This window comes from Lissotriton helveticus, chromosome 9 (genome assembly GCF_964261635.1).
Source record: "Lissotriton helveticus chromosome 9, aLisHel1.1, whole genome shotgun sequence".
In the NCBI taxonomy this organism is placed as follows: domain Eukaryota; kingdom Metazoa; phylum Chordata; class Amphibia; order Caudata; family Salamandridae; genus Lissotriton; species Lissotriton helveticus.
Window position 1 is genome coordinate 1,227,230,687 of NC_136070.1, and position 26,944 is coordinate 1,227,257,630.

The 26,944-nt window shown below is 44.9% G+C and overlaps 1 protein-coding gene across 1 annotated transcript in view; it reads right to left on the bottom strand.

Moving 5' to 3' along the window:
• LOC144783452 (cilia- and flagella-associated protein 100-like) overlaps positions 1 to 26,944 on the bottom strand; it is a 154,276-nt gene that overhangs the window by 74,452 nt on the left and 52,880 nt on the right. Inside the window, exons 5-8 of the mRNA XM_078662426.1 lie at positions 24,081 to 24,258; positions 11,617 to 11,684; positions 3,471 to 3,634; positions 944 to 1,024 (exon numbers count right to left, since the gene is read on the bottom strand). Coding sequence (XP_078518552.1) covers positions 944 to 1,024; positions 3,471 to 3,634; positions 11,617 to 11,684; positions 24,081 to 24,258 — 491 coding nt within the window. The remainder of the gene's footprint in view (positions 1 to 943; positions 1,025 to 3,470; positions 3,635 to 11,616; positions 11,685 to 24,080; positions 24,259 to 26,944) is intronic.

A 26,944-nucleotide genomic window follows, 5' to 3' on the forward strand; every position in this document is an offset into this window, starting at 1 on the left:
CCGAAGATATCGGGTATCAGAGTGCTTTACATAGCACCAGTTTTGTTACATGAGGACACATTCATTTTTGTTAGGCACGGGGAGATGAAGTGATTTGCTCAGAATCACAGGATGTTGATCGTCATTGCCGAGACGCGAACATGGTTTCCCAGCTTCGACATCGACCACTCTAGCTGTAAGGCTACATCCTCTCCCCAACCCTTACCTGGGTCTTAGTGAAAACACGCCCAACAATCTGCAGTGCTTGCAGAGGACAGCAACCAAAGCTGCTACAGGGCCTTCTTATTGAGAATTGATGACATATTTTTCAGATGGATTGGTCCTATCCTTTCAAGTACCTGCTTTGAACACTACTTTCTAATGCCCTTGAACAACAAAGAGCCTGGTTATGGTATGGAGATTCTAAAAATCATTCATGGGTGGTAGAGCTTTTGTGGTGTGGGCTAATTTGCCATGACACACTTTCCCATAAGTTGATGTGCCAATGCTTCATCAAACAATTAAATAAATACATGAATAAAACAAATACATAAATGCATGAATAAGTTAACTGCACAAGCAAATAAGAGGAGGACTCTGATGTCAAAGTTGAGGGTAAAGAACATGAGGTCAAAGGTTTTTCTTGCACTATGCCAGTTTGATTGAAGAAATGAGGGCGGTCTTCCTTTTGGTAAAAGGCAATGAAGGTGTCTGCCTCTAAATGAAACTGCTGCAGTTTGTAAAACATCAGAGGAGGAATGTTGTGTATTACCATGTGAGAGAATTGATACTGTAATAAATGAGTATAAAGATGGAAAATATTTCATATTTAACACCAAATAATATTAACCATTATGGATCCATCCTGATGGAAACTTAGACATTGGTCTAATGACAAACATCCTTCTCTTACCTGAACTGTAACTCCCCACCCAGAGGTTAGTTGCCAAGAAACATCTTTTACCTTTTTAAAGCCACCAGTTGTGCAGTTAGTCTCCTGATCTCTGCTACTTTCTCAAACTTCAACTTTGTTTCTTTATCAGCGCTAAAAGGGAATTCGCATTGGTCATACGTGCTTGATATAAACACAAGAGCTGCTATGTTAAAAAGAAGAAGAGGGGGGGAATAAAGGTAAAAGAGAGAAAAGGGGGAGAAAGATATACAGTGTAGATAGTAATGAGAGTCAAAATGAGGAAGGAGAAAATTGAAATGAAAGGATGAAGAGAGACACAGCACATGGTATAGAAGTGAGAATGAGAAGGGGAAAAGGGATTGGGAAAACAGAGACAGGAGAACAAAGGAGAAGAGAGGGAAAGATATGCAGCTAAAAGGAAAGTGAAATTTAGGAGTAAAACATTGAAACAAGAAAAAGTGAGCGCAAGAGAGGGGACAATGGATGAGTTTGTGACAGGTAGAGAGTAGAGAAGAGAGCTCCTATGTCATTTCATAGTAATCCATTTAGTGCAATTAACTGTCAGTGTACCTTTTTTTGCACTGACCTTTTTCTGTTTTTAATACATATACAGAGGCATTGTGGAAGTAAGACGCCAGTGAGCCTATCCCGGCCCCCTCTCTCCATCACCAGTGTCTATCCTCTTCGCTACCACAATCAATGTAAGTCCAGCCCTGGTCCTGATGCTGTTGTCTTTCCCACCACCAGTGTTCATCCTACTGCAGGTGTCTGGTCTGCCACAATGCCTCCATAGTGTTTCCACTACTCTTGTGGTCTTTCCAACATGTCTCATAACTTCTTGTCTATCCAGCGACACTGACAACAGGTTTGTCTCATCAGACACACGCCGCCGTTGTGGTGCATCACCAGCATCACAGCCCAGTTATCTCTCCAGCCTCCATTCCACTGTTGTGCTTCTCCAGCCCAGCTCCCACCACCAGTGCGTATATCTAACTCAATCACCTGTCGTGCGCACCAACAACTGATGCCTCCCTTTCCATGTTCCCATTGTGCTGTCTCTACACCTAAGCTTTCACCACTGCTGATTCTCTAACCCTCCTCCTAGTGTTCTCAGCTCAACTTCTGCCTCTTGTTTGTCTTCCACATCATCCTAAAACAAGGGATACTCTATGAAACTAGGAAGTGTATATAACAAAAATGGTGGTTCAACTCAAATTATTTCTCAGAGAGAACCTATCGTTAGCAAATTAATGGTACTGAACGGAATGCCCGTGTCTAGGCCTTTTGGAAACATCTGACTTTAATCGAGTCCAAAATAAAAGTATATATTGTTGTCCAATCAAATTTCATCCAGCAATTTTCAAGATTCAGATTGCTTGCCATTCATATATCTTTACAGGGAAATTGTGGTTCAGTGCCCTAAGAGCGCTTGTGCAAAAAGGGTAACAAAGTGATGGGGCACATAGGTGTATGTACAAATGGTAAAGGAAGAATATATGCAAATGATCAAAAAGTTGAACTGATTAACTGGACTAGTCAAGGATATTTGTGACATACATGTTTTTTCGACCTATGGGATACATCTGTGGGCCATCATCAGGGCAATGCCACAGCTGAGAAAATCCGAAATGTAGCATGTAATTCCCTGAATTTTCATTTCTGTGCATCTTCAGCCTGAGATTTGCATCAGATGCCCATTGGTACTGCCCTGTCATGGTGATGACTCACAGATTCATCCCGAGGGGTCAAAATGTCATCAATACAAACAAGTAGTCTTTTGATATGCAAAGATCATTCATGGTCAAATTAATCAACCACCTGATTATTCATATATATATTATCCCTTTACTACAAAATCCTACATGCCACATTACTTTTTTACTCTTTTTGCACAAGCCCTCTTAGAGCACTGTGCTGCAGATTCACCATATAGGTATATGAATGGTTTGAAATATATAATGCAAATGTGTATCTCAATCTTTACTTGATGAAATTTGGATCCACAAATGGTATTTGCTTTTGTTTTAGAATTGATATTAGCCAGACCCTCATAGGATAGTTCCAAAATTAACTATATTTGAAACAAACATTCCATGCTGTTACCTTAATTTCCTACGATAAGCTTCTCTCTGAAAAATAATTTTGTTGAACCAGTTTTTGCCAAACCTGTTTATTGCCTTTGTAGGAGTCTTCATTATGCTAGTGTTTCTCTCACCCTAATTCTGAAATCAGGTTCTTCAGCCTACCTTTTATGTGGTGTCTTTACACTCGACTCATATCACCCATCAGTCTCCGGCTTCTTCTTCACTGGCAGCGTTACTCTAGTGTCGCTTCCACTGTGGTCTCACTCCCACATCACATTTCTCAAGTCCCACCGCAGCCATTACAGTCCTCATTCAATCGGTCTCTCTTATAGGCACAGCCCAAGGCCCAATGGATAGCTCTTGCAAAGACTAGAATGGGCAACTATGAGACTTGGCAGAGGTGCCTGAGGCTTCTTTGACTAGCACTTTGATGCCTAATGCAACTCAAACCATTCATCTCTTGTGTCTTCACTGCACCCTCAACACCTTCTTACGTTTTGAGAGCTTGGGCAGAGTCCCGGTCATTCTCCTTCAGGAACTCGTCAAATTTTGCAGCGTCTTCTTCAAGAAGTTGCTCGGCCTTCTCCAATTTGTATTCCTCACTGGCTGCCAAGTTCTCCAACTTGTTCATTTCATCTCGTTTCACGGATAGGGAGTACTGTAAGGAAGATGTTGATATGATTAACACAGATACTCAGGGCCACCCACTGTCACCTCCAACTGTGAAAATGACAGATTTCTCCAAAACAGTCTTTATGTCCAGTAATGCAACTCAACTACCCCTCTAGTAGGCATTCCCATATATTTGCTCCACTGACATATAGAAGCTGTTTTTAGGGTGAATGAACAACCAGAAGGATAGGATGCATCTCAGGGAATATACCTGTTCCTCAGTAGCCAAGCCCTTTACAATCTGATTGGTTGCATCATCGTGTTATACGGCCTTGGAAATGAGAGAAGGCTATTGTGCTCCAGCATCCCTTCTGAGGTACCAAACAAATATTGGATCCATACTGTCTGCTCATCATCCCCACGTATAACATTCCACGTGAAGGACCACTGTGGATCAGGAAATCAGACAGGACTTGACTTTATCTAACCCTGAAAACTTCACTCCCCATTCCAAGTTCTTCTTCCAATGTATGTATGACACTTTTTAAAAAATTTAATAAAAGAGTTACGGTCTAAGGATATAGCTTTAAATGCCATTTGCAATGCAAGGGTTTCTCGTTGGCTCTACAAACAGTGTAGCAAATTGGCCATTCAAAATAGGGAGTCGCATGATTTGCATAGGGGAAAACCCATGCTTTAGAGGAAATCATGCTTCGCCTGGCAGAGATGGACGTCAAGGAGCATGTGCCAGGCAAGGGAGGCAGAACATATCTTCATGGTGACAATAAAAATGAAAACACAAAAGCATCTATTGTAAAAACAGACTCCAAAACATAGCTTAGCTAAATATCTTTCTTTCTCTCATATATATATATATATATATATATATATATATATATATATATATATATATATATATATATATATATATATATATATATATATACATATATATATATATATATACATATATACATATATATATATGTATATATATATATATGTATATATATATATATATATATATATATATATATATATATATATATATATATATATATATATATATATATTGAGATGTCATTAGTGATGTTATCAATAATATAATTTTTACCTGTCATGAGTGATGTAATATGTGAATCCATCAGCAGTGCATGACGTGGGCGCAAGTTATAGTTAGCTCACTGAACTATTACTGGCTAATTGAATTGGTTTTTCGGTTTTCAAATGTTAGTTCTTTTAACTTGAACCTTTGTTCTTTCTTTTCTTTTTATAGTGAATTTCTGTGTTTTATTCTTATATAAGTCAAGGTCTCACATCCATATCTAACTATCATATCACTTTACCCTTTGAATTTTTTTCAGTGTCAGTGAATTTGTTTTTTTGTTGCAGATTATTTTTATTATATTCTACATGTAGCTTGTTTAACTCCTTCAATTGGGGAGCCCCACTGTAGATGGCATACATATTTGGTGGTTGGCTACAAGGCCTGGTCACTGACCAGATGTTGTGCCCAATTCTGTTGAACCATCCAGCCAGACACCCTCTACAAACAACCTCTGCAAAGTAGGCCGGACACAGAGGTTTACCTCTGTATAATTTATTGTTTCTTGTAAATTGTTTATTTACACCCTTTTTTATTTGACTTTTATTCATTTTTAACGACAAAATTTTAACTTTGTATTAAAAAATATATTTTTTATAAAATGTATTTCTTTATTGCTTTAGTTTTTTTCTACAAGTCTTTGTGTTCCTTATTAAAGTGATCATCTTCCTCTGGCTGTTGATGCAGCACATCCACTGGTGCCGTCTGTTCTTCTTACGCTTGAGTCCTCTCCACCTCAGGACAAGCTATGCTGTTGGTAGCCCTCAGGTCCTTCCACATTCCACTCATTCCCATTGAATACAGGCCAGATGTACCTGTCTGGCACATCTGATCGCAAAAAGTGGCTATTGCGTCTGGCACACTTACTTTTTTGCCAGCTGGAAGTTGGAAAACCTGCCACACCACAGATTCTTTTCCAGGTCTCATTAGTTGTGCTGCTGCTCAAGTCGAATAGTATTGTTATCTTGTGATGCTGCATCTGTGCTAGGCCCAGTAGTTGGTGTCCAGTTCTCTCTGAGGTCATGATGGAGAGTGATTGTATTCACATTGAACTGCATTTCTTAAATATTAATGGGGCAGATTTACAAGCCCCTTGCGACGCTTTTACGCCACCGTTGCGTCACTTTTGGTGCGGGGTATTTACAATGTGACGCATCTCCAAGATGCATCACGTTGTATAGCCCTGCGCCAGAAGAGGCGTACCAGCGCAGGGGGAGGCGTCCGGTGTAGGAACACCTCCCAAAAGTGGCTGAGTGAAATCTACAAGATTTCACTCAGTCACTTTTGGGGCAATGCTGCGTCAAAACCCTGCGTCTGCTTGAAGCAGGTGTAAGGATTGACGCAGCATTGTGCACATAGGGCCCCCCCCTGATCATTGCTGGAGCTGCGTCGCGCTTGCGACGCAACTCCAGCAATGCGCCGCTTTTACGGCACAGATGCGTCACACATCTGTGCCGTTTTTGCCCCATGGTGCGCCGCATTGTAAATGCAGCGCATCAAGGGTGGCGGAGCTGCAGCGCACAATTACTGGCGCATCCCTGCCGATATGCAGGGATGCGCCAGTAATTGTAAACCTGCCCCTAATGTGTTTATGATGCTAAGGAAAATAATGTGATGCTTTTTCTAAAGCCTATTGGCTGTTTTGTTAGTAGTGTTCTTGGAGTTGCACGACTGCTTTTGTTCTTACATTTGTTTGTGGCCCATAAATACCACGGTACTCCCGTGGGTCCCACAGTTCCCATGACCGAGCGCCACCTTACTCCTGCAAGCCGTTTACTTCGTTTTCCAGGCCCGGTTGGAGAACCACAGGACCTGGAAGTTTATAAAACATTGGGGCTTATTTACAAGCCCCTTGCGTCACCCGTACATCACTTTTCCCATGTTAAAAATGACACAAAAGTGGCACAAGGGGCTTGTTAATAAGCCCCTTGTGTTTACTATAAATGTCTTTTTTTTAAAAGTTTGAGCTTGGGTGGTTTCTTCACATGTACAAATAACCAAAATCCCTTGTAGTTTTTATTAACATTTCTGTGGTTTTAGGAGTCCCGGTATCGTGGTACCTAAAAATGGTACTACGGTGCCTGTCACTCACAGTAAAAGCACATCAAATTGGATGAAATCACTGAATTGATGCAGTTTGAGCAAGTTCCCATTCCATTACCCTCACAAGGGATTTACACCTGGATGCGTCAACATTCTGTGCTGTGCCCTGATCCATTTTTCAGGCAATTTTCCAGTTTTGGGGGTATATACCAGAAAAAAAATTAAAACATGAGATCTGGCGGTGAGGAGACACCATAGCAAGAGCCTCTGGGGCAGAAGGAGCAGAACAGGACCATGCCAGAATCCAATGTCTGGCAATTCTTCTCAATTGCAGCTGCAGAGGAGGAAGCCTCCGTTAAAGTGATCATGTGCAATCCGTGCCGCAAAGAATTTGGCAGGGGTACTTGTAAGAAGTACTCGTGGAGAAGCATGGCTCAATGGTTAGAGTGGCAGACCCTGATGCAGAGGTCTGGCCCGGGACCAGGGTTCAATTCCTGCCTCGGCGGCTCTTGGACTCAATTTCCCCGGACCTGATAATTCTCGCCTCGGTGCCTATTCCAATCATGGGTCCCACTCTGTGCAAAAGCTTGCTTAATCTCCACAACGGCCCCAGCAGAGCTTGGATGCCTGGCTTCACCTTGGGGGTGCCCAGGAGTGGACATTTCACAGGAAAGCCAGGATGGGTTCCACAGCGGTATGAATACAGCGCTACGAGACCTCTGGGTAGAAGTGCGCTCTATAAATACAAACACATTTACATTTACACACAAGAACTCTTTTCGAATGCCAGGTATGAAGAAGGACCTGAACATGTGGCACATCTGCCAATTGAATGCTGCCAAAAGGAGATGGGAAGAGGAAGAGGAGGCTTCATCTTCAGTTGAAGGTCCATTGGTGCAACCCAGTGAGCCCGTACCACCACACGTGCTGGCACACAGAGGGATAGCAACTCTTTGGACCGCTGGTGTAACAAAACTTGAGGGGTCCTCCCTGCAAGGCAGGTGGAGGGGCCCCCTGGGCTCAATCAGGAGCTCTGCAGCCAGAGTGCTGTGCTAAGGGGGGCCCCTGGAGCTTGGGCCCCCCCACACCATGGGGGCTGCGGGGGCCTGTATGACGCCCCTGCTTTGGACTCTTATATTGGGCTGTACTGCACCAAGTGCTCTCACGTTTATTTCTACTGGACAGAAAACGTTCTGAAACTCGAGATAAGCTCGTGGAAACTGTTTTATCTGCTTTTAGTTCAAGTCTCAAAAAAATGTAAAGCAAAATTAAAATTTTATTTGAAAATCTCCTCAATAAGATTCTTGTTATAACCATCTTTCTTGGTGAAAAAATAGAAAAAAAGTGTTGTCTTTTTTGGCACGTCTGTGCCTAAATGTTAAACAGTGTTAGTATATTTTAAAGGGCAAATGTAATATTCAATGTTGTGCAGCGTACAAACATGGGCCCATATTCACTAAGACTTTGCTGCAGGCTTTGTTTTACCTTTGTCGCACAAAACTAGTGCAAAACATAGTGGACGTATTTACGTTCTAATTGAAATCCGGATTTGCGTTGGGAACATGGCCCCCAATGCAAAAGTAGGGATATACGCTACTTTGCACTACTTTACATCAGGGGAGAGTTTCATGTGTGGTAAATGGGCGTTTCCAGGAAGTCACCCATGGACCTTGATGCAAAATCCCTTTTTACTAGCATTGGTAAACAGAGATCTCCGTCACAAACTCACACTTCCTTGAAGCAGGCGTAAATGTGGAGCAAGTTTTAAAGCTATAATTATTTGTCCAACTTTGCAGGAGAGCTGCATTGCACAGCACACACAAAGAGAGAAAGCATTAAGCCACAGTTGCTGTACTGGAATAGTCCGCTTACAGTACAAAACCCATGCTGGATAGAACACGCACTCCTTGCAATATGGTGCAAGGTGTGTGGATTGGCGCGTGGCAGCATAAAGTGTGTATCTAGGCCCTGTGCCTAACATGGTGCAAGGGTGTGTGGATCGGCGCGTGGCAGCCTAAAGTGTGCAGCTAGGCCCTGTTCCTAACAAGGTGCAAGTGTGTGTGGATTGGCACGTGGCAGTCTAAAGTGTGCAGCTAGACCCTGTGCCTAACATGAAGCAAGGGTGTGTGGATTGGCACGTGGTAGCCCAAAGTGTGCAGCTAGGCTCTGTGCCTAACATGGTGCAAGGGTGTGTGGATTGGCGCGTGGCAGCCCAAAGTGTGCAGCTAGGCCTTGTGCCTAATATGGTGCAAGGGTGTGTGGATTGGCGCGTGGCAGCCCAAAGTGTGCAGCTAGGCCCTGTGCCTAACATGGTGCAAGGGTGTGTGGATTGGCGCGTGGCAGCCCAAAGTGTGCAGCTAGGCCCTATGCCTAACATGGTGCAAGGGTGTGTGGATTGGCGCGTGGCAGCATAAAGTGTGCAGCTAGGCCCTGTGCCTAACATGGTGCAAGGGTGTGTGGATTGGCGCGTGGCAGCCCAAAGTGTGCAGCTAGGCCCTGTGCCTAACATGGTACAAGGGTGAGTGGATTGGCGCGTGGCAGCATAAAGTGTGCAGCTAGGCCTTGTGCCTAATATGGTGCAAGGGTGTGTGGATTGGCGCATGGCAGCCCAAAGTGTGCAGCTAGGCCCTATGCCTAACATGGTGCAAGGGTGTGTGGATTGGCGCGTGGCAGCATAAAGTGTGCAGCTAGGCCCTGTGCCTAACATGGTGCAAGGGTGTGTGGATTGGCGCATGGCAGATAAAGTGTGCAGCTAGGCCCTGTGCCTAACATGGTGCAAGGGTGTGTGGATCGGCGCGTGGCAGCCTAAAGTGTGCAGCTAGGCCCTGTGCCTAACAAGGTGGAAAGGTGTGTGGATTGGCACGTGGCAGTCTAAAGTGTGCAGCTAGACCTTGTGCCTAACATGCAGCAAGGGTGTGTGGATTGGCACGTGGTAGCCCAAAGTGTGCAGCTAGGCCCTGTGCCTAACATGGTGCAAGGGTGTGTGGATTGGCGCGTGGCAGCCCAAAGTGTGCAGCTAGGCCCTATGCCTAACATGGTGCAAGGGTGTGTGGATTGGCGCGTGGCAGCATAAAGTGTGCAGCTAGGCCCTGTGCCTAACATGGTGCAAGGGTGTGTGGATTGGCGCGTGGCAGCCCAAAGTGTGCAGCTAGGCCCTATGCCTAACATGGTGCAAGGGTGTGTGGATTGGCGCGTGGCAGCATAAAGTGTGCAGCTAGGCCTTGTGCCTAATATGGTGCAAGGGTGTGTGGATTGGCGCGTGGCAGCCCAAAGTGTGCGGCTAGGCCCTATGCCTAACATGGTGCAAGGGTGTGTGGATTGGCGCGTGGCAGCATAAAGTGTGCAGCTAGGCCCTGTGCCTAACATGGTGCAAGGGTGTGTGGATTGGCGCGTGGCAGCCCAAAGTGTGCAGCTAGGCCCTGTGCCTAACATGGTGCAAGGGTGTGTGGATCGGCGCGTGGCAGCCTAAAGTGTGCAGCGGGGCCCTGTGCCTAACAAGGTGAAAGGGTGTGTGGATTGGCACGGGCAGTCTAAAGTGTGCAGCTAGACCCTGTGCCTAACATGCAGCAAGGGTGTGTGGATTGGCGCGTGGCAGCCCAAAGTGTGCTGCTAGGCCCTGTGCCTAACATGGTGCATGGGTGTGTGGATTGGCGCGTGGCAGCCCAAAGTGTGCAGCTAGGCCTTGTGCCTAATATGGTGCAAGGGTGTTTGGATTGGCACGTGGCAGTCTAAAGTGTGCAGCTAGACCCTGTGCCTAACATGCAGCAAGGGTGTGTGGATTGGCACGTGGTAGCCCAAAGTGTGCAGCTAGGCCCTGTGCCTAACATGGTGCAAGGGTGTGTGGATTGGCGCGTGGCAGCCCAAAGTGTGCAGCTAGGCCTTGTGCCTAATATGGTGCAAGGGTGTGTGGATTGGCGCGTGGCAGCCCAAAGTGTCCAGCTAGGCCCTGTGCCTAACATGGTGCAAGGGTGTGTGGATTGGCGAGTGGCAGCCCAAAGTGTGCAGCTAGGCCCTATGCCTAACATGGTGCAAGGGTGTGTGGATTGGCGCGTGGCAGTCTAAAGTGTGCAGCTAGACCCTGTGCCTAACATGCAGCAAGGGTGTGTGGATTGGCACGTGGTAGCCTAAAGTGTGCAGCTAGGCCCTGTGCCTAACATGGTGCAAAGGTGTGTTGATTGGCACGTGGCAGCCTAAAGTGTGCAGCTAGGCCCTGTGCCTAACATGGTGCAAGGGTGTGTGGATTGGCGAGTGGCAGCCCAAAGTGTGCAGCTAGGCCCTGTGCCTAACATGGTGCAAGGGTGTGTGGATGGGCACGTGGCAGCCCAAAGTGTGCAGCTAGGGCCTGTGCCTAACATGGTGCAAGGGTGTGTGGATGGGCACGTGGCAGCCTAACGTGTGCAGCTAGACCCTGTGCCTAACATGCAGCAAGGGTGTGTGGATTGGCACGTGGTAGCCTAAAGTGTGCAGCTAGGCCCTGTGCCTAACATGGTGCAAGGGTTTGTGGATGGGCACGTGGCAGCCTAACGTGTGCAGCTAGGGCCTGTGCCTAACATGGTGCAAGGGTGTGTGGATCGGCGCGTGGCAGCCTAAAGTGTGCAGCTAGGCCCTGTGCCTAACAAGGTGCAAGGGTGTGTGGATCGGCGCGTGGCAGCCTAAAGTGTGCAGCTAGACCCTGTGCCTAAAAAGAATCATTGGGTGCAGGATGTATCAGAGACTTAAATATGGGCAAAGTCAAACCTATGCAATATGGCAAATTTTATCTGTGAAAGACTTCGGTTACAGCATATTGATATGCATTTTAAGCCACTTAGCTCTGCAAACACGAGGGCCATGCGTTCATACTCCACGTCCTAGTAGGCTTCGAAATTAGAGTGGCATACCTGCAGAAGGAACATCTCTCTCTTCTTGTTGATGTAGTCATTGATGCTTTCCTTCCCTGATTGCCTGTCTGAAAAGGAATCATAACAAATTTATTGGACATGATGGGTGATCGTCTGAAGAGTTCAGTTTATTATTATTAATAAGGTATTTGTAGGGTGTCCTGATCCTGACACTTGGATTTATATGAAGATGTTGGCGACAACAGGACCGCAACAAATGGTATAGATAGAAAGTTTTGACATTTTTAACCTCTTCTGTGCCCGTGACGGAACCATGCCGTCATGAGACACGGGCGGCGTGTGCTCATGACGGCGTGGTTCCGTCATACTGCAGCCGCTCCGCCCACGTGGCACTGATTCCCCGCCTGTGCGGGCAAATTGATGAGCGGGCGTGGTCATGACGGAACCACGCTGTCATGAGTACACGCCACCCGTGTCTCATGACGTCTCGGTTCTGTCACGAGCACCGAAGCGCCGCGCTCACCCCCCACACCCCTGCACCGCGGCGGAATTCGTGCTGCGGCGAAGGGGTTAAACATAAATCGTTTTCCATGAGTCTGAGCAGATGTGAAGACAACTGCAGGTTTTTGCAGGCAAGATACTTGTGTCCCACTAAGCAGTATATTCTGTCACTTGCTTCCATTGTAGAAAGAAATTCACCCTGTTGCCATTGACCAATGCATGGCCTTCCACCCCACAGATCAACAAAGCAAGAGTGTACCCAGGTAGTAACAGACCACCGGATTGGAGCGAATAAACGTCTTCACTTAAGGCGTTAAGGAAAGCCCTCACTCACCACCTAGTGATGACATGCTTCATCATCGGGCCCCACAAAAGAGACCTAGCGTCTCTTTCGTGTGCTTCGACGCCAGATCTACTGCGGAGCGGGTTAGTGGGTAAAGGCAGTGTTGTGCGAGAGAAAATTAAATTAAGTGAGTGGTGAGGGGTTTAAAAAGAAGTCAGTAGTGTCTCAAAAAAACTTTATTAATATGATCACTAAGGACTTAAAGGTAAAAAGTTTTTTTGTAGGAAATACGTCCACATTTAGTTAAGTGGTGGTTTCCTAGGTCAGTCGACATGTTTCAGCCAAGAAACGGTGTAAATTTACCTGGCATTCATCAGGACTTTAGTGTGTAATAAACCCTGGCGGTATGGGCTCGCTAAGGCCCACCCTACCTAGGGACGTGAAAGTGAAAAATAATATTTGTGAAAAAGTGCAAAAAATTAGGAACAAAAGAATATTGTCCTAATTACTCCTGGTTTAGGAGGCTTCCGACTTTTGCGGTTTCTGCACCTGTGGGTAAAGAATAAACGGACAAACATATAGGACAAAACAAACAATGAGTTGCGATGTTGGTCACTTAATGTAGATCCGTTGTGCTCCTAAAGGTGGTTTAAAAAGCATCGTGTGGCAGAGTAGCAGTATATGTATTGTAAATGTAAATGTATTGCGACTTATATAGCGCACGTATCACCCGAAGGCATCAAGGCGCTTGCTTAGGGAACCCGTCCTGGTATTCCCCTGTGAGATACCCCGGCAGGGTATCCACAAGGTGAAAGCCAGGCATCCCGCCGCGAGGGGCTGTAGTGGAGATTAAGCAAGCTATTGCCCAGAGTCGCAGAGTGTGACCCCGTGAGTCGAGTAGGCACCGGAGCGAGAATTGTCGAGTCCGTGGAAGTTTTGAGCCCGAGACCCGCCGTGGCGGGGAATCGAACCCTGGTCCACGGCCGATCTCAGCTTCCGGGTCTGCCGCCTCTAACCACTGAGCCACGCTTCTCCACAGTATAGTTAACACCACCTTGGTCCCCATATTTATAGAACGCTATTGGTGGGTAGTGATGTGTACTATACGTGCTATAAAGAGGCAGTGCTATGTACAATGGTTTATGTGCTGCAAGAGATGCTATCAATGTAAAAAGTCGGCGCGATCGCGATCGTGCTAACAGAATAAAAGATTTCTCACTTTTAGGGTGTAAAATGTTCACACCATGGGTCACAGGGGGGGGTGGGAACGTAATTGGCACACCCTGCAATAGTAAAACAAAACAGAACAACCGGGTATTGACAAACAGTCGATCTCTCGGCATAGAATGGTACTTAGCTTCATGAAGCAAACTGATGAGAGACTGATCCGTTGTACTCACGCCCTCGACGCTCGGCACCCGTAGTGAACCTGTAGCGGCCCTCCGCTGGACCCCGAAGATGTGAGCGCGGGGCAGCGGGAGCGTTAAATAATCGCTACGAGGAACTGAGCTTCCGGGTTGGGCGTGGTCGCACCAGGTAGAGGCTTGGGCGTGAGCCAATCGGTGATAACTGATGAAAATGACGCGTCGGTCACAAGGGTAGCGCCCGGTATTCTTGGCGTTGCTATGACAACCGGCGACACCAGCTTGGCGAATCTGTTCTCACCCCGTTGAGTTAGATAAGGATTCAGCAATTCTGGTGCAAAAACTCCTAAGAAGTTATAAAGTTTGTGAGTGCAGTCAGAAAGGAATATATGGCTGTAAATGAGGTCCGACGGGAGCCGAGACTTCATCAAACTCGGCACTGGAGACCAGGGGCATCACGATCTGGTGCCAGCCAGTTGATGAAATAAAATGATATTCATTAGTGATTAAGAGTAAACACTGGTTGGAATCTGCGAATACCAGGTAACAGGGCATCAGCAAAATAATCACAAATGATAGTGAGTAGCAGCAAGTCTGGTGAAGCAGAAACATAGATGGGAGGCTACAGTTAGACTTTATTTTAATACAGAGTTCCATGGGATGTCATCGTTCAGCCCAAGAGTGTGGGTCCCAAGTCTATAGACCCACCTTTGTTCCTTCTCAAAAAGGCGGTTGGTGATATTACTGCCATTTCCAATGTGTTCTATGACTGTCCAGTGCATATCATTCGTGGTGTGATTGGATTCAAGAAAGTGTTTACTCATTTTAGTAGTCGCTTTTCTACATCTCACATTAGACCGGTGTTCACAAATTCTTTGCTTGACCTTCCTACTGGTCATCCCTACATAACGTAGATTACAAGGACACGTGATGAGATAGACCACATTTTGTGTGTTGCAGTTAGTGTGATCTCGTTGTGTCCAAGTCTTGCCTGGTTCTAAAGCCAGCGTTTTGGAGTGTGTTGTTAGGTGACAGACACTACAATTGGCACAAGGGTAGTGGCCCACCACCCTTGGAAGATTCCAGGTATCGGTTACTGATCTCAGTGCTTCTTGGGTTTTCGGTCTTGGTCGTGTGTGGACTAATGCATCTTTGATGCTTCTACCTTTCTTAAAAGAAAAGAGAGGTTTTTCCCAAGTCTGATTGGTGCTGGTCAAAATACGCCAATTCTTGTTAATTGATTTTTTCATAAAGTTCGACAGGGTACTATATGTTGTGACACAAGTTAAAGGGATATCTTGTTCAGTGTGCTCCCTTTCTTCAAGGAGAGCTTCCCTTGGCTGATTGCGAGCTCTTTTGTAGCCTTTCGTCAGAACAGGGGTGGGGTATCCTCTGGCTTTAAGTTTAGTTGTTAACTCAGCAGATTGCGCCTTGAAGTCCTGTAATTCAGAACAATTTCGTCTCAATCGGAGGTACTGGCCATAGGGAAGATTCTCTCTCAAGGGACGAGGATGGAAGCTGGTATACTCTAAAAGATTGTTTTTAGAAGTTGGTTTATGAAAGGTCTTAGTGATAAGTTTGTTTCCAGAGACTTTGATGGTGACGTCCAGAAATGTGGCCTCAGTTTTGCTCGTGGCGTACGTGAATTTCAGATTGGGGTCTAAAGTATTGACCCACGTCAAGAAGGTCTGAAGTTCCTCATCATTGCCATTCCATAGGACCAACACGTCGTCGATATAATGGCGCCAGACTTGTATTGATTGAAAGAATGGACTGCTAGTAGGCAGGATGTATTTGGCCTCAAAATCTGCTACGTAGAGGCCTGCCACGCTCGGGGCAAAGGTACTACCCATAGAGGTCCCGGTACACTGAAGGTAAAGATCACCCTCGTAGGAGAAGAAATTTTCTTTAAGTGCCAATGTCGCACACTCCAGAATGAAACCCTTAGAGGTTTGGTAGTTCCAAGTAACAGAGTCTAGGGCTGCCTCAAGGACCTTGATGGTGTCGTCCTAGGGGATGCTGGTATATAAGCTCTCAATGTCAAGAGTAACTAGAGTGACAGCGTTGTCAGCGAAACTCAGGTTCTCAAGTAGTTGCAAGAGGCTCTTCGTGTCCTTGAGGTAAGTTGGGGTACTCTGTACTAATGGTTTCAAGTAATGATCACAGAAACGGGAAAGAGGTTCCAGTAGGGAACCAATCCCAGAGACAATTGGACGTCCAGGTGGTGGCATCCGATTTTTATGGGTCTTTGGGAGGGTGTAGAAGTAGGGGGTAATACTGTCATTAACGCTGAGGTAATCGGCCTCATTCTTTGAGATGAGTCCGTCTTCTTCCGCTCTCCTTACTAGTATCGTGATCCGTGACCTGAGATCTTCCGTGGGGTCAGCTGTCAAAGGTTTGTAATTCTTTCTATCGTTGAGAAGTAGCCGACATGCCTTGTCGTAATCAGTAGTATTTTGGATAACGAGGCCTCCACCCTTATCCGCTGGTTTTATCGTGATGTTTTGGTCAGTCTGTAGATCTTGCAAAGCATGGTATTCAGCAGCGGTGAAATTGTTAAAGGATTTTGGATCTTGGCAGTTCTCGAGGTCTCGAGAAACTGCCTGCTCAAAAGCTGTGACAGCTGCCGGCACCGTATGTGGTGGTGGCGTGAAAGTGGAGCTAAGTCTAAGGCTAGTGTCGCCATTTCGCAGAGACTCATTGGGGTCTTCCTTTCCTTCAAAGAAGGCTTTAAGTTTCAATTTTCTGAAAAAGGCTCCGAGCTCACAATGGAGCCGGAACTTATCAGGTCTTGCAGTGGGGATAAAGCCTAATCCTTTTTCCAGAACCTTTGTTTCCACCGATGACAAAACTTTGTCGGAGAGGTTTGTTATTAAACTTAGGTTCCGCTCGTTCCCGGTTGTTGTTCTTTGTTGCGGGTGTGGTTGCTCACCATGTCCGTGTTCTCCCACGATAGTAGGTTGGACCCTCTTCTCTTCCCTCTGCCTCTCCGGCCAGCACCTAAAAAAGGCTGGCGGAATTGGGGCGCATAGTTGGTTGGTGGCATGAAGCCCGGGTTCCAACCCATCATTGGGTAAGGTGGTTGATGGAAAGGGAATTGCTGTCCCATGTCCAGCATCTGTGGAGGTATTGACCACCCTTGTGGTTGGTTGTGGAAAGCAGAGCGTCCTCTGTTGTTGCGGTTTCCTCTGTTGCCCCTCCTTCTCCCTTGTTTGTAGGAGCCGGTACTCGAACCACTGCTAGCAGACGAATCCTCGTCTGATTGAGCGTTGCTAGTTGAATTTCTTTTTGGTGGTGTGAAGGTTGCCACTGAGTATGGATAGATTTTGTCAAATTCGAATTTGTCTAGATCTTTTTGGAACTTCGTGACTTTGGCTTGCATCAAGTTTTCTTTGTAGTCATTCAGATCTTTATTGATTTCTTCCAGCTTTTTTTTAAAACCTGTTATTGTTGTTTTGAAACGGGCTTCAGTCTCTTGAATTTCAATCAGTAGGGTCTCTGACAGTCTAAGAGCTGTCTTAATTATAAGGACGAGCCAGTCACGGGTACAGTGCCACGCGATCATGGCCCAATCCTTCCTAAAGGTAGCGTCATTTAGGAAAATTCTGGGGGCATTTGTGACTAGTAGCCCTTTTGGGGCTGCGTTTTTCATCAGATATTGCTTCAAAATGGTACCATGAAGGATGGTACGTATTCTCTCTCGTTTGACTTCAGTGAGCTTTTCCCATTCCGAGGTGTGGGCAATTACCTGGGAGACTGCAGGATCGGCAAATAAATTTGAGTCAGTCAGGATGTCTGCTATTTCTGACTCCGAGTATGTTAGTCCCAGGTTCGACATGGTGACCAAACTAAAGTGAGAAATACAATGTTTAAAATAACTCAAATAAGCCGAACAGGGTAGGCTTGAAATTTGAGAAACTCTCACAGCTGTGCGCTGCTAAGTATGTCACAACAAAAAGAGAGGCAGGGAGAGTATTGGGACACTCTTATACCCCGGTATGCATCAGATCAACAAAGCAAGAGTGTACCCAGGTAGTAACAGACCACCGGATTGGAGCGAATAAACGTCTTCACTTAAGGCGTTAAGGAAAGCCCTCACTCACCACCTAGTGATGACATGCTTCATCATCGGGCCCCACAAAAGAGACCTAGCGTCTCTTTCATGTGCTTCGACGCCAGATCTACTGCGGAGCGGGTTAGTGGGTAAAGGCAGTGTTGTGTGAGAGAAAATTAAATTAAGTGAGTGGTGAGGGGTTTAAAAAGAAGTCAGTAGTGTCTCAAAAAAACTTTATTAATATGATCACTAAGGACTTAAAGGTAAAAAGTTTTTTTGTAGGAAATACGTCCACATTTAGTTAAGTGGTGGTTTCCTAGGTCAGACCATAATTAAATGTGTAGGCAGGGCTCTCCTTCTAATACAATCTGATCCTAGGCATGCAAAACATTATGACCGGCCATTTTGGGGTCCCAAAATAAACAAATGTAAGTCTCAGAGCACGAGTTAAAGAGATTTCCTCTAGATAAAATCAGGATATGGCTGGACATTTACATTTGCTATTGTAGCATCTGTTCAGAAACTGGAACCAAAGATAAGCTGGAAATGCACTTGGGTAAACCTATGTGAATTATATGTGCACATTAATATTTTAAAGAAGCAGCAGGGAAAATTTGTGTTGGTATTATAGAAAGGGCTGCAGACTCTTGCATGACCCTGTCTGTAAGACAGGTCACGCCGGTGAACATGTAGAGTTCCTGTGATCGTAAGAGGGTGTTCCTTCATTTGCATCGGGGAGTGGTCCCATGGAAATGATAAAACACTTAGGATCTGCGCCCGAAGCATTAATATAGACATGGGTACAGAGGCAAAGAAGCTGTCAGCTGGAGCATTGATTGGGCCCCACAAACAAATGGAGCTCAGTCAGTGCACCCCCATGTGGGTGCTACTTGAAGTAGGAAGACTGTAGAATGGACTCACTCAAGACATCCCTTGCAGGTGGATGCAGTCACTCACTGCACTCATTTGTTGTGGATCTCTGTCCCCATTTGAAATGCAGGCCAGGTGCTACCTGCACAGTGAAAGGTGGCCCAGCGGGGTTAAACAGCTGGTTTGTATATCATTTATGTGCTGACCTCAGGGCATACACAAGTTCATGCCTGCTCTGGGGACAGTACATTCAATGAGACACAGGGGCAGATTTACAAGCCCCTTGCGGCACTTTTACGCTGCTGCTGCGTCACTTTTGTGACGCAGCGGCGGCGTAAACAATGCTCCACAATGCGACATATTTACAACGTGACGCATGTAGTGAGATGCTTCACGTTGTAAAGCCCTGCGCTACATTATACCTGCATCAGGTATAATGTATGCAGGGTGTGCGTTCCATCGCAAGGAAGCCCCGTAAAAGTGACGCAGTGAAATCTACAAGATTTCACTGAGACACTTTTATGTCCCTGCTGCGTCAAAACCTTACGCCTGCTTGCAGCAGGTGTAAGTAGTGTTGCAGCACAGCAAGAATAGGGCGCCCCCAAGCAGTGCTGGAGTTGTGTCACGCTTGCGACACAACTCCAGCACTGCGTCACCTTTAGGGCTTCAGATGCGTCACGCATCTGTCTATTCTTGTGCCATGGTGCGTCGCATTGTAAATGCGGTGCATCCATGGTGGCGCAAGAGGTTTCTGCGGTGATGCACAATAACTGGCGCATCCCTGCTGATAAGCAGGGATGTGCCAGTTATTGTAAATCTGCTCCACAGTGCACTGTCCCCATCAGCGCCTTATGCACCTAGTTAACGGTGTGCTGAGGTGCAGACCATGGCAGAGCGCCCTATCTGGAATATGGGCCCTGGTATCTTCATTTGTGCTTCAGTACAAACGTCAGTGAGTGCAGTAAAGAACAGCTGGTCTAAATGTGGGAAGTTCTAAGCATCTCCTAATTTGCTTCTAATTTGAATCCTTGTGAACATGAGCCTTAATAATGACATAAAAGTTAGGAATTTTGATCGAAGAGCTCCTGCTTTTAAGATGATAGCTAAAATGCTAAAGTAAGTGTCTTGAAAAACAAAAAATTTAAAGGCAAAACATATGAAATATTTGAATTTACATTTAAAAGTGGTTGTGAAGTTGGAATGCAAGGTCAAGACTAATATTAGAAATAGCACACTGGTGTCAGAGAGTGGAGCTGCTACTTGTTGTAGAGTTGGGTTTGGGTCAGGATCTGGCAAGGGTTTTGTCAGGGATGTGCTTAGGTTCAGGCTCAGTGTTGGGGTAAGGGATAAAGGGCTGTGGCCAAAGTATAGGTTAGTCTCAAAGTCAGAAATTAGAGTTACAGAAGCAATTACAACTGAAGTTGAATTTCTTGGTTCATTGTAAACCTTTTTTCTACCTCGTTCTTAATGTAAGGTAAAGTATGTGGTCTGTGGCCTTCTAGATTTTATTTTCGAGTTTAGTGTTTTAAAAAAATGTTTTTAAACTTTTGTTGTGAAGCCTTTGACCTACAATGATACCTGCATCTTCCTTCTCTCAGAATCAGCCATGTTTTTGTCTATCTGGTTATTGTCTCTCCCAATCATTCACCGCACAGTTCATCTAAAGGATTCATTGAGGTTAACAGAATATTCTGTCATAACATTTTAGAATCTTTACTGAGAAGTTTTTTGAAAAAGAGTCCAACTTTTCAAGTCACTGGGTTAGGAATGGGGTGTTGGATACTGTTGCAGAGAAATTTAGAAATGTGCATGACTTTGTGTGCAGCCCCACAATGTAGAAGATCTTGATTTGGCGGGAAGAGGTGTGGTGCTGCGGCCAGGGCGTCGGACACCAGACGCTGGGGCTCACGGTTCGATCCCAGGCACCAGTGGCAGGTCAGCCTAGCACCATGTGACTCTGGGTAAATAGCTCGCTTAATCTTCCTGATGGCCCCCAGCGCTGGGATGCCTCTGGGTAGCTGTGCGCTGTACAAATACTGGATTTACATTTTTTTTTTTTTTTACTTCTTTGGGATGCAAGCCTCCATATTGCCACTAATGCTCACCTTCGCGGAAGGCTAATAGTGGATGGAGGCTGTGCTTGTCAAAACATCCCTCGTGATACGCAATATGGGAGGCAGAGACCTTTTTGGCATAAGATCCTGCTATATGGAACATAATTCCACATTTGTAAAGCACAAAGTTATCACCCCTAAAGATATCCACGAACTGGGGGGCCGTCGAGGAGATTAAGTGAGCTATTGCCCAGAGTCACATGATGCTGAGCTGCCACCGGGGATCGAACCGTGAGCCCCGCGCTCCGGAGTCAGCAGCTCTTGCAGCTTATCACCCCTAAGGGTATCCAGGCACTGGGGGTCATCGGGGAGATTTACAGCCTGATTCATGTACGGGCCGTTTTGCGTGGCCCTAATAGCGAATCATAGCGACTCGCTATTGAGGACACGCAAAACGGCATTCATGTAGGAATTGCTAAATCAATAGCGATTCCTACATGTTCTCTATTTGCAAATGGGGAGTATCCCTCATTTGCGAGTAGCAATTTGCTACTCGCAAATCAGATAGCGATTTGAAGGGTGCCAGGGGTGTCCAAAGGACACCCTGTAGCACCCCTAAAATGCACATTTGAACAGGTGTTGCGCACACACATGTCCAAAGGACATGTGTGTGTGCAACATGCAACTTAGAAAAATGCTTTTAAAAGCATTTTTCTGAGTTTTTGCTATTTACCGAGAGGTCTGACCTCTCGGTAAATAGCGGCCCAAAAGTGTAAAATCGCAATTTTTTTTTGTGTCATGAATAGCAGCTCTATTAGAGATTCCTTAAATGCCATTCCTCGCAAATATGCGATTTCTTAAATAGCGATTTTTGCATTTGGGATTGTGAATACCAAATGCAAAAATCGCACTCGCAAAGGGCCAGATTCTCAGAATCTGGCCCTTTTGCGAGCGCTATTAGCTACATGAATCAGGCTGTTAGTGAGCTATTGCCCAGAGTCACATGATGCTGGGGATCGAACCGTGAGCCCCACGCTCTGTATCCAGCCGCTCTGGCCGCTGAGCCACACCATATTATCAATTGCTGAGTTTAACCGTGTCCTTTGTTTTCAAGGAAAGATAAAAGATGACTTTTTAGACAAACTCCAAATCGACAGAACATAATGGCACTGCTCATGTTCCATTCACTCCTTCTCTTGAGTACGTGCCATCGCAATTCATGCAACACAAAATGAGACATTATGATGCAACATATGGTGGCTGCGAGGCCTCCGGGTGGTTATGCGCTATATAAGTGGAATTTTTCATTTCATTTCATTTCAATATGGTTTTACATATGATATTCAAGTACCATGATCGTGATGAGATTGTTTGAAACATTCCCTTGACAGATGTTGGGGATGTGTTCTTGCAGCTGCATTCCATTACTTTATGCAATTTGCTGTGCTCATGTCGGGATAGTATGCACCCCGACTAATAGAACAAACGTCACCCACGCAGGGTAAGTGTACTTTGGAAGGGAAGACAGTGAAGGAATGCGACACAACCTCTTTATCCTCATCAGCTTACAAGGGAAAGTTTCAGCCACTCCTATTACAACCTCTGGATTTTCTTTACTTACGGCATTAACATAACGTATCACACCGTAAGAGAAACATCACAATATAAAACAACAAAGAAAGAAAGCAAAATATACTGCTGTATGGAACTGGTGAACTTTGCAAATTAATTCTTCAAAGAGTTCAATATAATTCTGCACAAATCTTATACCCAATACTGGCAAGTGGTTGTATGACAGATGAACGACTCGCTGAACCACAAATGCCTCAAAGCGTTCTTAACAACGACCGCGTCTTTACCATGAATGCCTTTACAATGAATTTTGTTGTAAAGGCATGATTGGTAAATGTATATACGTGGTAAAGATCACACCCCAGCTCCCCGCCCTGAGCCCTAAAACCCAGCCCCCAGCCCTTCAATCTATCCGCCCCAGCCCTAAAAACTACCCCAACCCTATCCCCTGAACCCTAAAACTCAGTCCCAGCCCAAAAAACGACCTTGACCCTAGCCCCCCACTCTGAGCCCTAAAACTGGTCCCCAGCCCTGAAATCTGCCCCATTCCCCGCACCCGGAGTTCTAAAACCCTGCACTAAAAACTACCCTGCCCTGACCTCAGCCCCCCTGCCCTGAGTCCTCAAAATCAGTTCCCAGCCCTAAAAACTACTTCAACCCCCCCCCACCCATCCCCCGGCCCTACTCACCAGTCCGCGCCCCAGTCCTTCGTATTTTATCCTTCTTGTTCCTCTCCCCGCCCATCCGCTCAGCATCTAGAATGTTGACTGCCTTAACCACTCGTATGCGTGGTTAAGGCATATGCGTGGTTAAGGCAAGCGTTGTTCCGCTTGCATTGAAATCCCACACATGGTTAACGCAGCGTTGAAAATCACCTTTTCCCCAGAAATTCTTTCAAATTTTCCAATCATCAAATTCTTACAGGAATCTTATTCTGAAAAACCCATGCATAGTAAACCCTTATGTGCCTACCCTTTATAAATATTAATAAGCCGCGTCATTGTGCTTTCTGTCAGGAAATTCCCAATGGATCAGGGTCTGCTAGTGAGAGGCTCCACTCCTTAGAGGAATCCAATGCTAGCTAAGCACAGCCTTAAAATCTGAAAAATGGGCAGCGGACCTACAAAGCTACCAAAGCACCCTCACCGTTTATTACCCTAATTGTATTTTTTTGCTGGATAATATTTTGTTTATCCTTGTGTGCATTTCTCTGTATGAACCCCCTGACCGAAGATGCCTTCCTCACCAGCAAGATATTATATACAAGAACAAAAACAGAGCTGCACTACATATGAAATGAAGAGACAATATGTTACAATGAGGTACAAGACAATTTGAAAATGTCAACTTCTGGCAAGATCCAGTAGCTTTTCTTCACTTTATTGTAGATTGATTTGAAATTCATAAAAACATCAGCCTGATGTTTTTATGAGTTTCAAATGAATCTACAGATTCTTTTTTTCCTGCAAGGATATGCAATGCCTTGAAACTGCAAAGATACCCGCACAATTCCTTTGTACTGAAAGCAGGAAGGGAGTAGGTGCTGCTATTTTGCCTGGTGTCTCCTTTCTCCCAAGGCAAAAGTTTCACAAATGTCCTTAATTTCCATTGAAAAGTTAGCCAATGAATAGCAGACTGTTTTTGTTAAAAAGTCTATCCCACAAAGGTTATCAGCTTTTTTGTGTGCAAGAGGTATAATGCTACAACTTTGGCACTAAAATATTTTGTCACAAATTACATTTTTCCAAACTGTTCATTATGTGCAGGTAGTGATGTTACACTCTACTGAAGCAAGACTTCTTCACCTCTAGTCATGGTTAATTTCCAGGAGGGGCTCTCCTGGACCACCACTGCTTGCTCGGTGGGAGCATCCTCCTCCACCTCTGCTTCGATCTCCTTGCGCAGGCCCGCCATTGTCGCGTTCATCTTTGTGGCATACGTCATCTTCTCGTGGACCTTCAATGTCTTCTGCAGATCGCGCTCCTGTATGAGTAGGAACACAGAATTATTTAATCGAGTGCTGTGGGGTATGACACTACAATGAAGAAAAGTAGGCACAAAGCCAAAAACTGGGCAACTTTTTTACAAAGAGAATCAAACGGTGACGCAAGTAACCTGTCTCTGCATCAGGAATATTTACTCAGCCAACTGTTCTCAAATGATTTAGAACAAGCTATTTACAGAAGAGTGATTCTAAATATTAGTCAAATTCATAAAAAAAAATCCCAAATAACAATTTTGCTTAGTCAAACCCTATGTATTTGATTTACATTTGGGCCTATGTTTATGGGGCTTGGACACTCTTCCTCGGAGCACTCTGACCAAATATGCAAATCACAACAAAATATACATAGCAGCATTAACAGAGAAACAAAGAGGAAATGTGTACACAATAAGTGCAACTAGCACATGCTGAATAGATAGTGGAGAAATGGCAAGGCAGGGAGAGAATGATTTGTGAAAATACTTGAGGGAAAAAACATGAACCCTACCCCCAATTCCCTGAATTCTACAGAATAACAGGTTCTTAAAAATGTATTTTACATGACTCTTGGGTACACTCTAGTTACAGAATTACGCCCCCCCCCCAAAATAAAACCCAAAAGATGCCAGATTGCCACCAAATAATAGCCTTAAATCTACTTTTGTGACCACTCAAAGTTGTCACACCAATGCTTGCTACATTTTAGCAGGAAAGGAAGGCAGATCCAATAGTGCATGTGTGAAGTGGACATCAGAAGGAAAAATGTGCATCAGAGCAAATCATTGTTTCCAACTCTGGGAGGATGGCTTTTTTAATATGTGCATGGCGTTGCAATCACCCACTATTTGCTGGGTTCATCTAAGTGCTAAACTGCAAACCGGTCGTCTCCGTCAATTTCTTAAAGGTTTATGCCAGAATCCACACCCTAAATCACTATAGTCTAGTCTTTTCCTGTCTACTCCCTCACATAAATTCACCCAAATTAAAAAATGTGATCCTACATAATTTGAAGGTGCAACTTAGGGGCCTGCACATGAAGGCTGGTCCAATTCTACAATCTCCTACAACAAATAGTTGTCTTTATTAGATCACTGAGCAATTGTTTTTGTGAAACTATATTGTTTACCTACGAAAGTCTATTTGCTATACTGAGATAAAACACATTTCAAACAATATTTTGACCAACTTGTTTGTATTTCTCTGTCCACTTTACAACAGTTTTATTCCAGGGTGGTTAGAATCCCATTTTAAACATGAGTTTAGCTATATTTCTTTGGTCGGCACAAGGAACAGGGTACGTGCATTGAAAAAGCAACGAAAAAGGGGACAGTTTCGGATCACACATTAATCAAAGATCTTAAAAGGATGGAAGTAAGAGAGTGGTCCTTTCTAAAATGTGACCTGACTTAGACATGCAAGTACATTTGCTTAATTTCCCTGCTTCTTTTTTCAAAACCTTCTATTGTAGTTTTTATGTAATTTAAAATATTATATATGTGTGTGTATGTGAAATATGTCAACCAGAGATCTTGAATACTGTATTATTTCATTAATAGTTGTGTACATAGTAAAAATATTCAGACAGGGTCCGCTAATATATTACTCTTCAGAAAAAAGCTACCATCAGGTTTCCATAAGATGAGATAATTAGAATGATGTAGAGACACAGCAAGATGTATTATACATGCCACTATCACTATGAAGACATCATCAATAGGAATGTCTAACAAGGTGTTGTCTACTTCAGGTAGGGTCACAGATTCATACTCCTGACCTCAAGGTTGCACCAGATGTCACAAAGAGCACCTAGCTCACTGAGCCATTATGCAATTTTTTATTTCAAACAATAGCAGACTCACTCCCTGATTTAGATCTTGGTGGCTGAGATACTTCATCACAGACTTGACGGACATCCCGTCCACCGTCTTCCAAGTGCAATAGGATATAATGGAATTTTAATACGGCGGACAGATTATCCCGCATGCTTGTGGCGGAGTATCCCATTCGCCAAGATCTAACTCAGGTCCTCAGTGTTAGAAGTCCATTTTAATCCTCCTGCAAGAGCATGCCTGTGTGATCTTGATGCAAAAACATATCGGGCCCGATTCACCAAGGGCTTCCACACTCTTGGCAGAGGCCCCGCAGTCGTGGCAGTGGAACGGGGACTCGTGGCGGGGTCCTGCAATGGGTAACTGCGGTACAGAGGTCCTGCCACGACCGCGGGGCCTCCACCTAGAGTGTGGAGGCCCTCTGTGAATTGGCCCCAAAGTACTTTAATGATTAAATCAGCTGTTTTCCTCATTGGTTGACTCAACTCTATAAATTCTAATAACTTTCTAATGACCCGAAACAATAAAACAGAGATGGGTGTGTGCCTACTAAAATTCTGATTTTTGATTCCTAAAGACTGGCAAACTCAATGTAATGGGTGAGTCACGACTCATTCATTCACTACTCCTTGAAAATGGAACTGGTCTTTTAAAACTATAAGTAAGAAAATCTAAAGTTTAAAAAAAAGATTTCTCATCATCCCCAAAAATGGTAATAGGTGTTTATATTTATGCACATTAAAAATGTACCCCCAACTGCACCTTTTTCTTGTTAGAGGGCCATTTAACTGCACAGAAAAAACACAGACAAAAACTCTTCTGAACAAAAGAATGCTTCCTTTTTCAGCACAGGCAA